Source organism: Excalfactoria chinensis, chromosome 2, assembly GCF_039878825.1.
Source record: "Excalfactoria chinensis isolate bCotChi1 chromosome 2, bCotChi1.hap2, whole genome shotgun sequence".
Lineage (NCBI taxonomy): Eukaryota > Metazoa > Chordata > Aves > Galliformes > Phasianidae > Excalfactoria > Excalfactoria chinensis.
This window is the reverse complement of record NC_092826.1, coordinates 71,327,837-71,340,405: the sequence shown is the minus strand read 5'-3', so window position 1 is coordinate 71,340,405 and position 12,569 is coordinate 71,327,837. Positions and strand designations below refer to the sequence as shown.

Sequence of the window (12,569 nt, the reverse complement as noted above, 5' to 3'; positions counted from 1 at the left end):
GAACCTCAGATTACTCATCTGTGAAACACAGGTGATTATACTTGCATTTCAATGAAACTTTGAGATCTAAAAATTGAAAGACCTACAACAAGAGGCTGTTGTTTAGTAGGAAGGAAGAATATGCTATGATAGGAACAGCTGCTTATTTTGCAGTTATACCTAATTTCCGTTGTGCCTGAATACTGCTGCTGATGAATGTTTCATAGGTTAAATGCAGTATGAAACAATTATCCTGGCTACAGAGCAGAACTAGGAAATGAAGAGTCATATTTTGATATCTGATTAATAATTATGTTTTTATTTTCAAATAAGACCCAAACAGAAAGACCAACAAAAAGATGTGTTTTGTATTAGCTGTGCAGTCATTTAGCCCATGGACCCGCAAACAAGTATGTTCACATAACTGTAACATGCTTTTTAGTAGTCTTTGGTTAGCACGTTCTGCAAAAAGGATGTCTGTTTAGCTTTTTAAATCCTATGAAATAAAAAAATAATACAGCAAATAAATAATGCAGTCCTATTTTGTTGAAAAAATAATTATTTTTATGTCTAACTTATTAGTAATTCAAATATAAGGTGTCTGAAATAAAAGTCTGAAGTACTGCTGTAGAGAGTGTTCATGTGAAGACTTTAGCAGAGTTGGATTATTTTTCTTATACAAGTGCAATTTCAGATTCTATTTGTCCTAAAATACACAGTGTTCTTTGAAAACATAACAGTTTCATACATAAATACGTATTGTGTAGTTTGAAGATTGTATTTTCTGTTTTCTATTTTTCTTGTCATTCAGTACAGTTGTCCTTTGGTATAGAGATAGAATAGAAGCTAATATTGACCACTTTTGTCAGCTTTAGTACACATGCTATTATTTCACATTTTCTTATATACCTGTACAATTTCACCGTTACTCAGTCAGCTTTCCCCCCATAACTGCCCCCAAAAGCAGCAGCAAGACTTCAGAATTTTCTGAACAGGTGTTTGTATGCTGTAGCATTGAGCTGTGAAGTTAATGTTGTTTTTGTTATGTTTTTCCTGGATGACTGTAATGCATTTTTTATTATTATTTTTTTTTTTTCTATCTATGTCAGAAAACCTATTCAGCAGATAGAAGCGATTGCAGTTCAGTATTTGTTTCTTCCTCTGTTTTGCAAGGGTGTGGAATAGCTTTTTCTCAATTCGTGGACACTGGTATGGATTATGCAGTTATCCCCAGGGCTAATGATTCCCCCTGAGAATTCCATCAAAAGGTGTGACATTGCCCAGGGCAGTATATTTCATTAAAACATATCTTATAGCTCAGACCAAAGGAAGCAAGTCTGTGGCAAATCTGAGGATGCCTTTACTGCAGAGACTTAATGAAAATTTCAGTAGTATCAGCTAGACTCTTGTTTTGTAGTATGCACCAATCAGAATAATTTTGTATGCGTATTTTGCTACTGCTGTGTTATTGCATCAATTGTTTTAAATTACACGTTGTGTCTGCATAAACATCAAAGGAAGTTAACCTGATGGCTCTTTGTACAAGATTAAAATATTTTGTATTCCGTATTTTTAGTATTATACCATCAATTCTTTATACATCTCTGCACTTTTATATTATTAATTAGTGTTTCATAACAGAAGTAAAGTAACAGGCTTTCATTTCTCTGTGTGTGTGTATGTGTATTCTCCTGTCCCTTGTTAGAAGCTCCCAGCTCATGTTGTTTGTGAATAATTTTGTTATTCCTCTGGGTAGGGCAAGCACTGGTAGACTTCCTAGGTAGTGCTGGGACCCTCTTAATATTTGGTTAAACTGATTGGCAATGACAACAGGCTTAAGAATGGGGAGTTTTCCTGCTCTTCTTGAAAGAATGTGCTGCTCACAAAATAGAGAACAAAAAAATATTTTAAAAAAATAAAAATTATTCATAATAAATATTTATATTTTCCCCATGGAAATAAAACTAATATATATTTTTTTTTTCACTGTTGTGAAATGTCACAAAATAGCTTAATTCATCTTCTGCTTTAAACAAAATAATAACTTCAGCTCTAAGTTGTTTTTAGACAGCTGAACCCTCTCCCTTCATTGCAGACCCATACATATGTGCAGGTACTTTGATGTCCATCATATCTATTTAAGTCTTTGCTTCCCAGTAAACTGAAGCAATAAATGCTTAGACAGAATGGTGGGGGATTTCTTCAACATTGCTTTTCTTAACATAAAGTAGTTGAGCTGCCAGGATAGCTGTCCCTTTTCTCATTATTTTACCTTTTTCTCCCCTACTTTTATAAAGCTATTTGAGTTGGAAGGAATAATTAGGGAGAAGGTCTAGTTTTTTTGTTTGTTTGTTTGTTTTTGTTTTGTTTTGTTTTGTTGTTTTTGTTTTTTTTTTAATTGTTTTCTCTTGTTTTCAGTTCAAATTGTTCAGTAATCTTGGGAAGTGTAAAATGAGTTTAGTCAGGATTCTAAGTTGAAGGAATTTCCTGATTTGAAGTAAAACTCATGAGAGACAGGCAAGGGAGAGAGACTGTGATTGAATCCTGCTGCAAAAGAGAGAACTAACGATTTGAGGAAAAGGAACAGGGCTTATCATCTTTTCCATCCTCCATGGGTTCAGTTATTTGTAATCCACAGCCAAGCAGTGATATGTCCCAGCTTTGTAACCTTGTACTGTCAAAGAAATCTGCAAGTTGTAAAGTATTGTGAGGAAAACTGCAGAACTAAACAAGTTAAAGAAGGCAAAACTGTAGCAGTAGGGTTATTGAGCTAGTAGTTCAGTGGTCTGAGAAAAGAGACATTTTGTAAAAACAAACAAAGAAACAAAAAACATTAGGGTGGGAAAGTAAATGGGAAATGTGATGAAGATTTTAACTTATTCATTCCAGAGTGTAGCTGAAGTTGATTCTTCTCCTTCTGAGTGATGCTTGAAGCTTTGTGGTATTTTTTTCAGGGCTGGAGTGTACCAATACCTAGCCTAGTAGTTTATCAAATCCTATATATCATTTGGATGTTAGACACCAAGTAACTCATTTATACTGTTGTGTGTGTTAACCTTGCAGAATCTCTCTCTACAAACAAATGTAACCCAGGGTGGAAGGTTACAATCTGTTTGAACTCAGAAATGCAAAAATTAAAACTAGTTTAGATAGGGGCAAAGGAAGCCAAGGACCAGATATAAAGTCATAGAAAAGCACTAGGAGGCATGAAATAATAATAAAATAGGATCATACAGTGGCCTGGTTTAAAAGGACCTGCTATGCGCAGAGTTGCCAACCAGTAGACCAGGCTGCCCAGAGCCACATCCATCCTGGCCTTGAAAACCTCCATGGATGGGTCATCCACAACCTCTCTGGGCAACCTGTTCCAGTGCGTCACCACCCTCTGTGTGAAAAACTTCCTCCTAATATCTAATCTAAATCTCCTCTGTCTTAGCTTAAAACCGTTTCCCCTTGTCCTATCACTCTCCACCCTCATAAGCAGCAGTTCCCCTTCCTGTTTATATGTTCCCTTCAAGTATTGGAAAGCCACCATGAGGTCTCCCCAGAGCCTTCTCTTCTCCAAGCTAAACAAGCCCAGTTCCCTCAAGCTTTCCTCATAGGAGAGGTGCTCCAGCCCTCTGATCATCTTAGTGGCCCAACTCTGGACCCACTCCATGAGCTCCATGTCTTTCTTGCACTGGGGGCCCCAGCACTCTGGATGGGGCCTCACAAGAGCTGAATAGAGGGGGCAATCACCTCCCTTTCCCTGCTGGCTACTCCTTTTTAATGCAGGCCAGAACAGAGTTGGCCTTCCAGGCTATAGGTGCTCACTCCTGGCTCATGTCCAGCTTCTCACTTAGACAGTAAGAGCATGGGAAAATTACAGATCATTGTGCAGAAGTCCAGAACTGTGCAGATAAAAAGCTTAAAAACAGACCGTTAGAGTAAGAGTTTAAATGAGGTTAGCAGAGGGATAGAGGCTGTGTTAAATGTAATGTGTAGAGAGAGTCTGGTAGGCTTACAAAGAGTATGTGCCTAGGTGAAGGAGGATTGGCTGGAAACTGAGAGGGGAAGATGAGACAGAGGAATCTGTAATTGATAGAGTGTATTCTCCTCTGGAGTATAAAATTAAATTCAGTCTTCCTAAATTTCATCATTGCATTCCTCTCTGCAAAAGTCTGTGAATCTCTGGCAAAGTAACTCAGTGTCTTCAAGATAAGGCACCACGTAACCAGTCATTACCAGAACTCAAGTTTTGATTTTGGAATTATGTACGTATTATTCTTGTTGTTTATTATTTGTCAACAGTAAGTTTTAATATATGCAGTCACTTCAAAATAATCTATATGTATGTATTCATAGCCATTCCTGCCCTGTTTAATTCCATTAGATTAGTGTAACAGTTCTTGATTTTCAAATCAGCTTCAGATTTCGATTTAGCATGCTTTTGGTAATCTCTTCATAATACTTCATTTTCAACAGAACTGCATGCATCTTATATCCAAGTCCAAGATTTTGTTGATAGTCCAGTTAAAATATTGCAAAATTCATTACAAGTCCACCTAAAATCCTACCCACACAACACACCAAGAATCAGAATTATTTGATTAAAGCAAAAGGGAGAAAGCAATTCTACAATTAAATCACTAATAAATAGTCTCTTAGTAAGATTTCTTCTTCATTATTCTGATCATGCCTGTTTTCTAACTGCCACTTGTCTTCCTCATGCAAGCACAGAGGAGCATGATAATGGGTGGGAGTTGCTAGCATACCACATCCAACCAGAAATAGGATGGCATTTTTCTACTCAGTTTTTGGATTTGGTTGGGGTTAGTTTTATAGTTCTCATCTCTGTGCTTCTTTCCTATTGATCCCCACTTCTATACTGTCCACTAGTTTCTGCTTACTTATAGTTATTTGACTTTTGTAAAATACTTAAAGGCAAACTTCTTAATGTATATTGTCAATACGAATTAGATAAAGCAATTTAATAAAAACGTTTGAAGATTAAGGGTGAGTGGGGCCTTTAGTTAAGCCATAGGCACCTGAACATTTGGGTCTGCAGTTTAGCAATAAATTGCAGTGGCAATATTATATTAACAGGGCAACAAGCCTACAGTGTCTTCATTCATTTTAAAGCTGCCACTATGCTAATGTAGCAAATTACATCTATTTAAAGATTTGTAGTATTAAACTTGATATAAAAATGTAAAGAGACTGATTAACTGAAAAGTTTGTTGTATCTCTTCAAATGATACCTTTGGAAAATGTTATCTTTCTGCAATTTGTGGAGAAACACTAAAGGAAAGAAAAGTATTCAATTAGACTTATGGAAGAGAAATGTTTAGGACTTAAGAAAACAAGGACACCTTGCTTCCTGCTCTGCTAAATCAGTCACACATTGCTGATACAGGCTAGTTAAAGATTGAAGAACCGTCATAAATCATCCTGAAGCCAACTTGTTATTAAATATGTCAAGAAGTAGAGCTCACTGAGTTGATAAAGGTGACATTCCAGATATGCTCTTCTGCTAGTATTTTCAGTTCCTTCAATTCAGAGAAGTAAAGATGGGAATAAGACCCAACAGGGGATGAAAAATAAATACCTTCTGGCTTCTGGTTGTGGGCAGATTCAGAATATTAATGTATATATTCTCATTAGGAATATATCATAATAAGCAATGATAAGTAACATTTCCAGAAGCCACTACATCTCTGAGAATAGAAACTGCTTTTCACAAGAAATTCTGGACCCTGCACAGCCTGCATGTTGGTGGATTGGAGGTGGTGCTGTCAGAACAGCAGAGTGACACAACACCCAGGGGCCAAAATGTGGGGTGTCGCTGGTGGACCAGGGATGTTCCAGGGTACTTGGATAACCCAAGCCCAGGGACCAAATACCTCCCTGGGGACAGGAAGAGGCTAAGGCTGGACCATGGTCTTGCAAGTGAGCCTGACTGGGTGCAGACCTCAGACAGATAATGCTGGGCTCTGACAAGATGGGTTCCTGGTCCACCGCAGCCTCACTGGGGCTGACATGTGGGCTTGGGCCTGACTAGGGACAGATGGGTCTGGTGCTGAGTCCAGGATGTGTTAGTCTCTACTGGTTAACTGCTGGTTTGTAAACAGATCTAAGGTGAGAATGCTTAAGGAAGCAAGTTGAAGCTACTTCAGAAAGGCAAAAAAAGCCTCTGCTTTCAGCAGCAGTTTAAAAGTTGAAATCAAACATCAGTAAATAATCATCACAGAGCTGTATTGTAATTGTTTGATATATCATTCGTGCTTCTTTTCAATTATGTTCATTTTCCCTCTCAACATTATGAGTAATCATGTTTCAGTTTGAGAGGTGTTTGTATTTCTTAAATTAAAAGACTCCTGCGATGTTCCAATTTTCTAGCTCTGACAGGGTGTAGAAGAAATGTTGAGTCACAGCCCGACCCAATGACTGAGCACTTGGTGGGAAGGCAGGACTACCCAGGGGAGCTCAGATGAATGCAATGTGCCTGAGTGACCAGAAGGGATGAAGCCAGGATCTACTCCTTCCCAGGCTTCATTTAAGGGTTGGCAGTGGAGGTCAGGGTATCTTGCTGGAGATCCCTGTCTAACTTAGGCCTTCCGAGGGTAAGCAGCTTCTTTCCTTTGTTTCTGTGCCTAAGGCTGCTGCATTTGAGTTTTTCCTCACTTTCTGTAGTCTAGGACTTGGCTACTACACTATCATTGCTGTGCTTTCCATTGGAAAAACACCACTGTATCTTCTGTTTGTCTGAGCTGTTAATTTGCATTACTGAAGTGCATTAGTGTCTCATCCTGTAGTGTACATTTGCTCCTGTGGTAGTCACTGACAGGTGTGGTGGCATCTCATGGAAATGAAATGGCCGTGTGCTTTCTAGGAGTCTGGAGTAAGATAAGTTCCCTAAGGTTATGCAAGTAATGTCTGAACTGATGAATGGAACATGGTATGCTGAGTCTGTGTTGCTTTGCAGTTTGCTAGTTTGATAGCAGTAACAAATAAAGGAAGTCCACAGTCGTCCAGCTAGGATTTTGCTTTCTTGTTGTCTTTTATAAATCGGGAAAGACACAGCTGTAGAAATGCAGCCTTTCAAACCATACATTGCTCCAGAAGTAATGTCACGTATTTTTTTTATTAATTAGGTGGCCTTTTTAAGGCAAGTGTTAACTTTCCCTAATATGAATACTTAAGAAAATACTTTTTTTAAAAAGGATTCTGCTATAGAAGGAGTAATATAATGATTATCAGAAAAAAAAAAAAATAGAATAACAGTGAATCAGAATTTGGATGCCAAAATACCTTCTATTCTCGGTTTAATAAGTCTCTTCAGAGATCATTTTGCTTTTCTATGAAGTTTGAATAGCTGGTGTTTTAATGAGAGCATTACTAAATATACACAGAATGTGGTTGTACTAGATAATCAGAGATGTAACTGGACCTTTGTCTATCGCTACTCAAAAGCAATTGTGTAAAACTTGCCTGCTGTCCTTTAAATATTAAGCAAACAGACCTTTCCCTTTGAGTCTTTCTCCATCTCTCTTTTTTTTTTTTTTTTTTTTTTTTTTTTTTTTTTTCTAGAGATAAAATAGCTCCACAGTGGTGGCACTGTTTTGACTTGGTTATTTAGTTGGGTCCTCTTTCGGCTCTGATGGAAATAAGGTTAATTGTCTGAAGATAGGCTAAAGTTTATATCTATTTTTTGTTTGTTTGTTTGTTTTCTTATTTTTTCTAGATGTTTCCTTTAGGTTCACCCTGCTCAAACTCTTAGAGAGCAAGATATACAATCTGTCACCCAATTTTGTAGTTTTAATATAGACAAGATGGAAAATGTCATCCAGCCTTGTATGCTTATTCCTTTTACAAATAGCAAGTTTGTTCATCTTAAATTCAAGACAATGACCTAACAAAAAAAGAAAAAGATACAAGAAAGGAGTGAGAAAACAGCAACTCAGAATTTTATGATTTGTTTGAACCTCCAGAAGTTTTACTTTTTCTCTATTCATAGTTTATGAACTATTTCTTTGCAGAAAGGAATCTGGAAACTGACACCTTGTGCAACATTAATTGTTAATAGTAATTGGCATTCTGTGCTTGACTGAGATTGTGAGTAGTAAGTTAGTAATGCCACTTTGCAGTTCCTGGGAGACAGTAAGGACTATCTATTTTATAAAAACAAGAATGTGTTCTTAAAATTAGAAAGTTCCCCTTCTGATTTAACAGCTCTGTGTACATGCACAATAGCTGAGACTGCTCATTTCAGCATTACCCCTTTGTTCTTATTGTATGTCTCAGTAAATAGATCTTGTCCTCTAACAGTTTTGGATTTAAAAAAGCAAACAAACAATACAAACAAATGAAGACAACTGCAAAGGCTCTTTGCAAAACAATAAAAATCATCTCTCCTAGAGAATGTGTTTATTTTACATCTGAGTAGACAATTCACTAGAGTCAAGTTAGAAGTGCTGATCTGGATGGATGACTGTTTTTTATTATCTGTTAATGTACCACGGTACTTAGTGATTTTTCAGTAACTTATAAGCTTTGTTCTACTCAAGTAGTGGTGTATTGTACTTTATGTATATTTTGTAGCACAGAGAATGCACTAGGAACAATAGAAATGGCAGAATTATCAGTCAGAGTTCATTATTTCATTGTACATAGTTTAAATGCACGCAGATGAGACAGAATGGAGAAGAAATAGCTATGTTTTGTGGAAGGGTAGAGAAATCCTGGACAGTCACCTGTTTCTGACACATGACACAGCAGAAAGTGATGCTGTCCTTGAGCCATAGAAGATAGTGTAGGCGATGGGACTGCTGAGTTACAGTCATTCGAGCATACTTTAATCCTCAGTGTGACTGCCTCAGACTTAGTGCTCAAGGCTTTATTTCTAGCAGTGAGTACTTTAAGGCACTACTTAAAGGATTTAAACCAAACCAAAATAAAATTAAAAGTATCTCATTTACTAGAATGTTATTGATTCAGGGAACTTTTCTAGAACCTCAGAAATCTCAAACTAAAAAATTGTACTATACTGTCTTGGAAATGACGCTGAGTAAAATGATTGTCTTGTCAGTAATAGTGCATGAAGAATTATAGCAGGAGTTGAGAAGGTTAAAAACTAGGCAAAACAGTGTTAGCAGTAATATTATAATTTTTTATATCTTTTGTACAGTAACCTTTCATGAAACTTAATAAGTCATTTTATGTGATTTTTATGTGTATGTATTCTACAGCTGCACTCCAATTCCGACAAAGGTGATGGATCAGTCAAATACATTCTTACTGGAGAAGGAGCAGGAACTATATTTATTATTGATGACACAACGGGAGACATCCATTCAACCAAAAGCCTAGATCGAGAACAGAAGACTCATTATGTGCTTCATGCCCAAGCTATTGATAGAAGGACAAACAAGCCACTTGAGCCTGAATCTGAGTTTATTATCAAAGTACAGGATATCAATGACAACGCACCAAAATTTACAGATGGACCGTACATTGTTACTGTGCCAGAGATGTCTGAAATGGGTAAGGAAAACAAGTTACTTTATTCAGCAGTCTTTTAACAAAGTAAAAAAAGCCACATGCTGTGTGACAGTGTTGTGATGCTGTAATGTTTCAGTGGCTGGATGTGAAAAATATTACAGTTGAGGTGATAAGAAGACACCAAATGCAGTCTTGTATGTTACTAATGATTTTCGTATTGAGGAAACAGTACACATACATGCTGACTGTAAAGGAGTGTCACCCTTATTCTTGAATGGTTTATGATACATGTTGCATTGCACTCCTAGGCAAGCTGCAGTTTGTGTTCTAGAAACAAGATATATTTGTATTTCCTTATTCAGCTATGCTGTTTATTTCATTCTTTTATGTTTACAAAAGCAGTAATCTACTGAATTAAATAAATCCAAAGGAACAGTAGTTCACTAGATTATTTTAGACCAAACTCTCATATCTTTGTTTACCTTTTTAAATTTCTATAAAGTGAAACGAAATACACCATAAGTGTTGATAATTGTTTTTCTTGTGTTAGAAATGTAGTTCAGAAATTCTTATTCTTTGATATGCCTTATTATACAATCAATTTTCTTTGTAGCTTCTCTGCTATTGAAATTAATTTTATAGCTGTGAGATATCAATATCAAAGATATATAATTAGTTCAGGATAGACAGGCAACTATAGCTTCTGTGATAAGTACTTTTGAAGAATGGTCATGACATTCAACCTATTTTATTAAGTCTACTATATTTATTAATGAATGGACAGTACAGATCATTATCTCATGTACACGCACTTTACCCTGCCCATCAAAATACCTGCACTCTCCATCTAAGTCACAAGCTTAGAGTCCAAGGTGTGTCAGATATCTAACCTTCCCAACTGAATATATATATATATATATATATATATATATATATATAGGTATGTATCCTCTTCTCTCCTGGCTGTTTTTTCAGGTAAGCAGATTGCAGATTGTATTATGCAGAAGTTTAAAACCTACAAGTCAAATAGGAAAAATACCCAAATACATGTAGTTACTCAGCTCTTACAACAATATTCATCATTACATACAAACATTAACGTTGTCACTGAATGTTAATGCTTTGCAACTATTTGAATGGTGGTGATGATTTGTATGAGTAGCTCAGAAGAAAACAAAAATAGTTTGTTTCAGACTTGAAAGTCAGATGCTTTGTCAATGTTATTTTGGATGGGAGGGTATCTTGTGCAACTCCAAGTGTATGTAAGTGAAAATTTTTAACTAGAGATCTGCATTTGATTCATATTCTCTGATACCACATGATGCTATTATACTGAGTTCAGACATATCTCAATATGTAACGAGTGAGATTTAATCTGTGTATGTAAGGAGACCAATTTCATGGTATACAAAGAAATGTATGGCTAGACTAAATGGGTTGAAATTCTGACCTACATTAGATATGTAAAATAGTATATTCTACATCTCCATTTCTCTTATTGCATATACAAGTGAACTGTGGCATTTAATTCATTTGCTAGCATGTAGTAAGCCAATCCTGGAGAGACCAAAATGTAGTAACTATTATTTCTGAGCCATCAAGTTTGGTTTTGTGGCAGACTAGAGACAGACTGATTTCTGAATCAGCGGATTCTTTGTTGACCTGAGTGACATTAATTTTGGATAGAGTACAGTAGATAATCTTCTAACTTCCATGCAAAATCAGAGCATGTTAAACAGACTTTTAAGCTTACCAACTATCATGTATCAAAAGTATATAACATTTTCCCCTCTCACTTTCTTCTTGCTTTCATGACTACCTCTCTTTTCTTTCTGTCACTTCTTCCCTGAAATGTGGGAATAGTTTGTTTTTTGTTTTTTGTTTTTTGTTTTTTTTCCTTCTTAAAATGTTCTCTATATGTGATGTTCTGAAAAATACATAAATCTCTGCATGATAATTGTCTTAATCTAACATTTAATTCCTCATAGTTTTTTGTAGCGTTTTTATCCTTTTCCAGTCCTCTTCCTAAGTCCTCCCACACTGTATGCTATTTTAGATGTCTCCTCTCAGCCATGGATAATTCTGAGACTTTTCTTCATGCAGTTCTTCTTACAACAAGTGCATAGAACGAGAAACAGCTTTCTTTGGTCTCCTTTATTTCCTTCACTCTTCTTTCATTATTATTCCTGTATTGGCTCTTAACTTCCCTTTTATGAATTTTCTTCTTTGAACAGTGAGTTTTCTTTGTCTTCTCTTTTCTCAAGTTTCCTTTGTCTTTAAAGAAGACAATTAAAATTAATTGAATATTTTCTTTTTTGTTTGTGGAAGACTTTTACTTACTGGATGGGAGGACAGTGGGGAAAGTCAATGATATCCTCCAAGACAAGAGCAGTCAATATTACTATTTTCTGTATGTATTTCTGTTATCTCAAAATGTGTTGTTAGTATATAGATGTTAGTCATAATTTTGTACTTGTCTTAATCTAAGTATTACAGTACAACTTTTTTAGAGAGCAGTTATAATAATTAGACTATGTTGATGTTTTTGGTTATAAATCAGAGTGGATTATGATAAACCAAGGAAGTTTTAATGGTAGAACATTAATGTTATGTTTTAAAAATTAAATATTTTACTGGTTGTACCTGCGGTCAACAATCTGTTCCACGGAATTTCCCTGTAGTGTGAATAAAGCAAGGTTTTCATATCCTTCCATACAAGCGATCTGCCATGGGCATGCACTGTATTTTCTTTGCAAATTTTTTATCATTCTTTTCCATTTACTGAACTTTTGTGTTTATTTCATATTGTAAACAAGTTTTTGCGTGCAGCCTCTGGAAGAATAATTCTATTAGGGCTTCCATAGGTTATATTCTTTCTGCGAAATAATAGAGATTCATCCTTATGCCATTTTCATTCGGTCTATAATTAGCTCGAGTTTTAACGTATAGCTGTAGATTCTGTATGTGACTTTACATCTTGTTATTTTATGAATTTCTAGGGAATTGTCAGTACTTTAAAAAGTCCTTTCATACATATATCTTTTTTACATGGACTTACTACAGTGATGGTAAAATTGAAAACTCTCTATTCATGCAAAGTGATGGATGAT

General features: G+C 35.9%; 1 protein-coding gene across 9 annotated transcripts in view; it reads left to right on the top strand.

The window, feature by feature from the left end:
- The window catches only part of CDH18 (cadherin 18), a 458,142-nt gene that overhangs the window by 326,650 nt on the left and 118,923 nt on the right, over positions 1 to 12,569 (top strand). For all 9 annotated transcript variants that reach the window (XM_072327840.1, XM_072327841.1, XM_072327833.1 and 6 more), the window contains exon 4: positions 9,207 to 9,501. In XM_072327840.1, the coding sequence (XP_072183941.1) occupies positions 9,207 to 9,501 (295 nt within the window). The remainder of the gene's footprint in view (positions 1 to 9,206; positions 9,502 to 12,569) is intronic.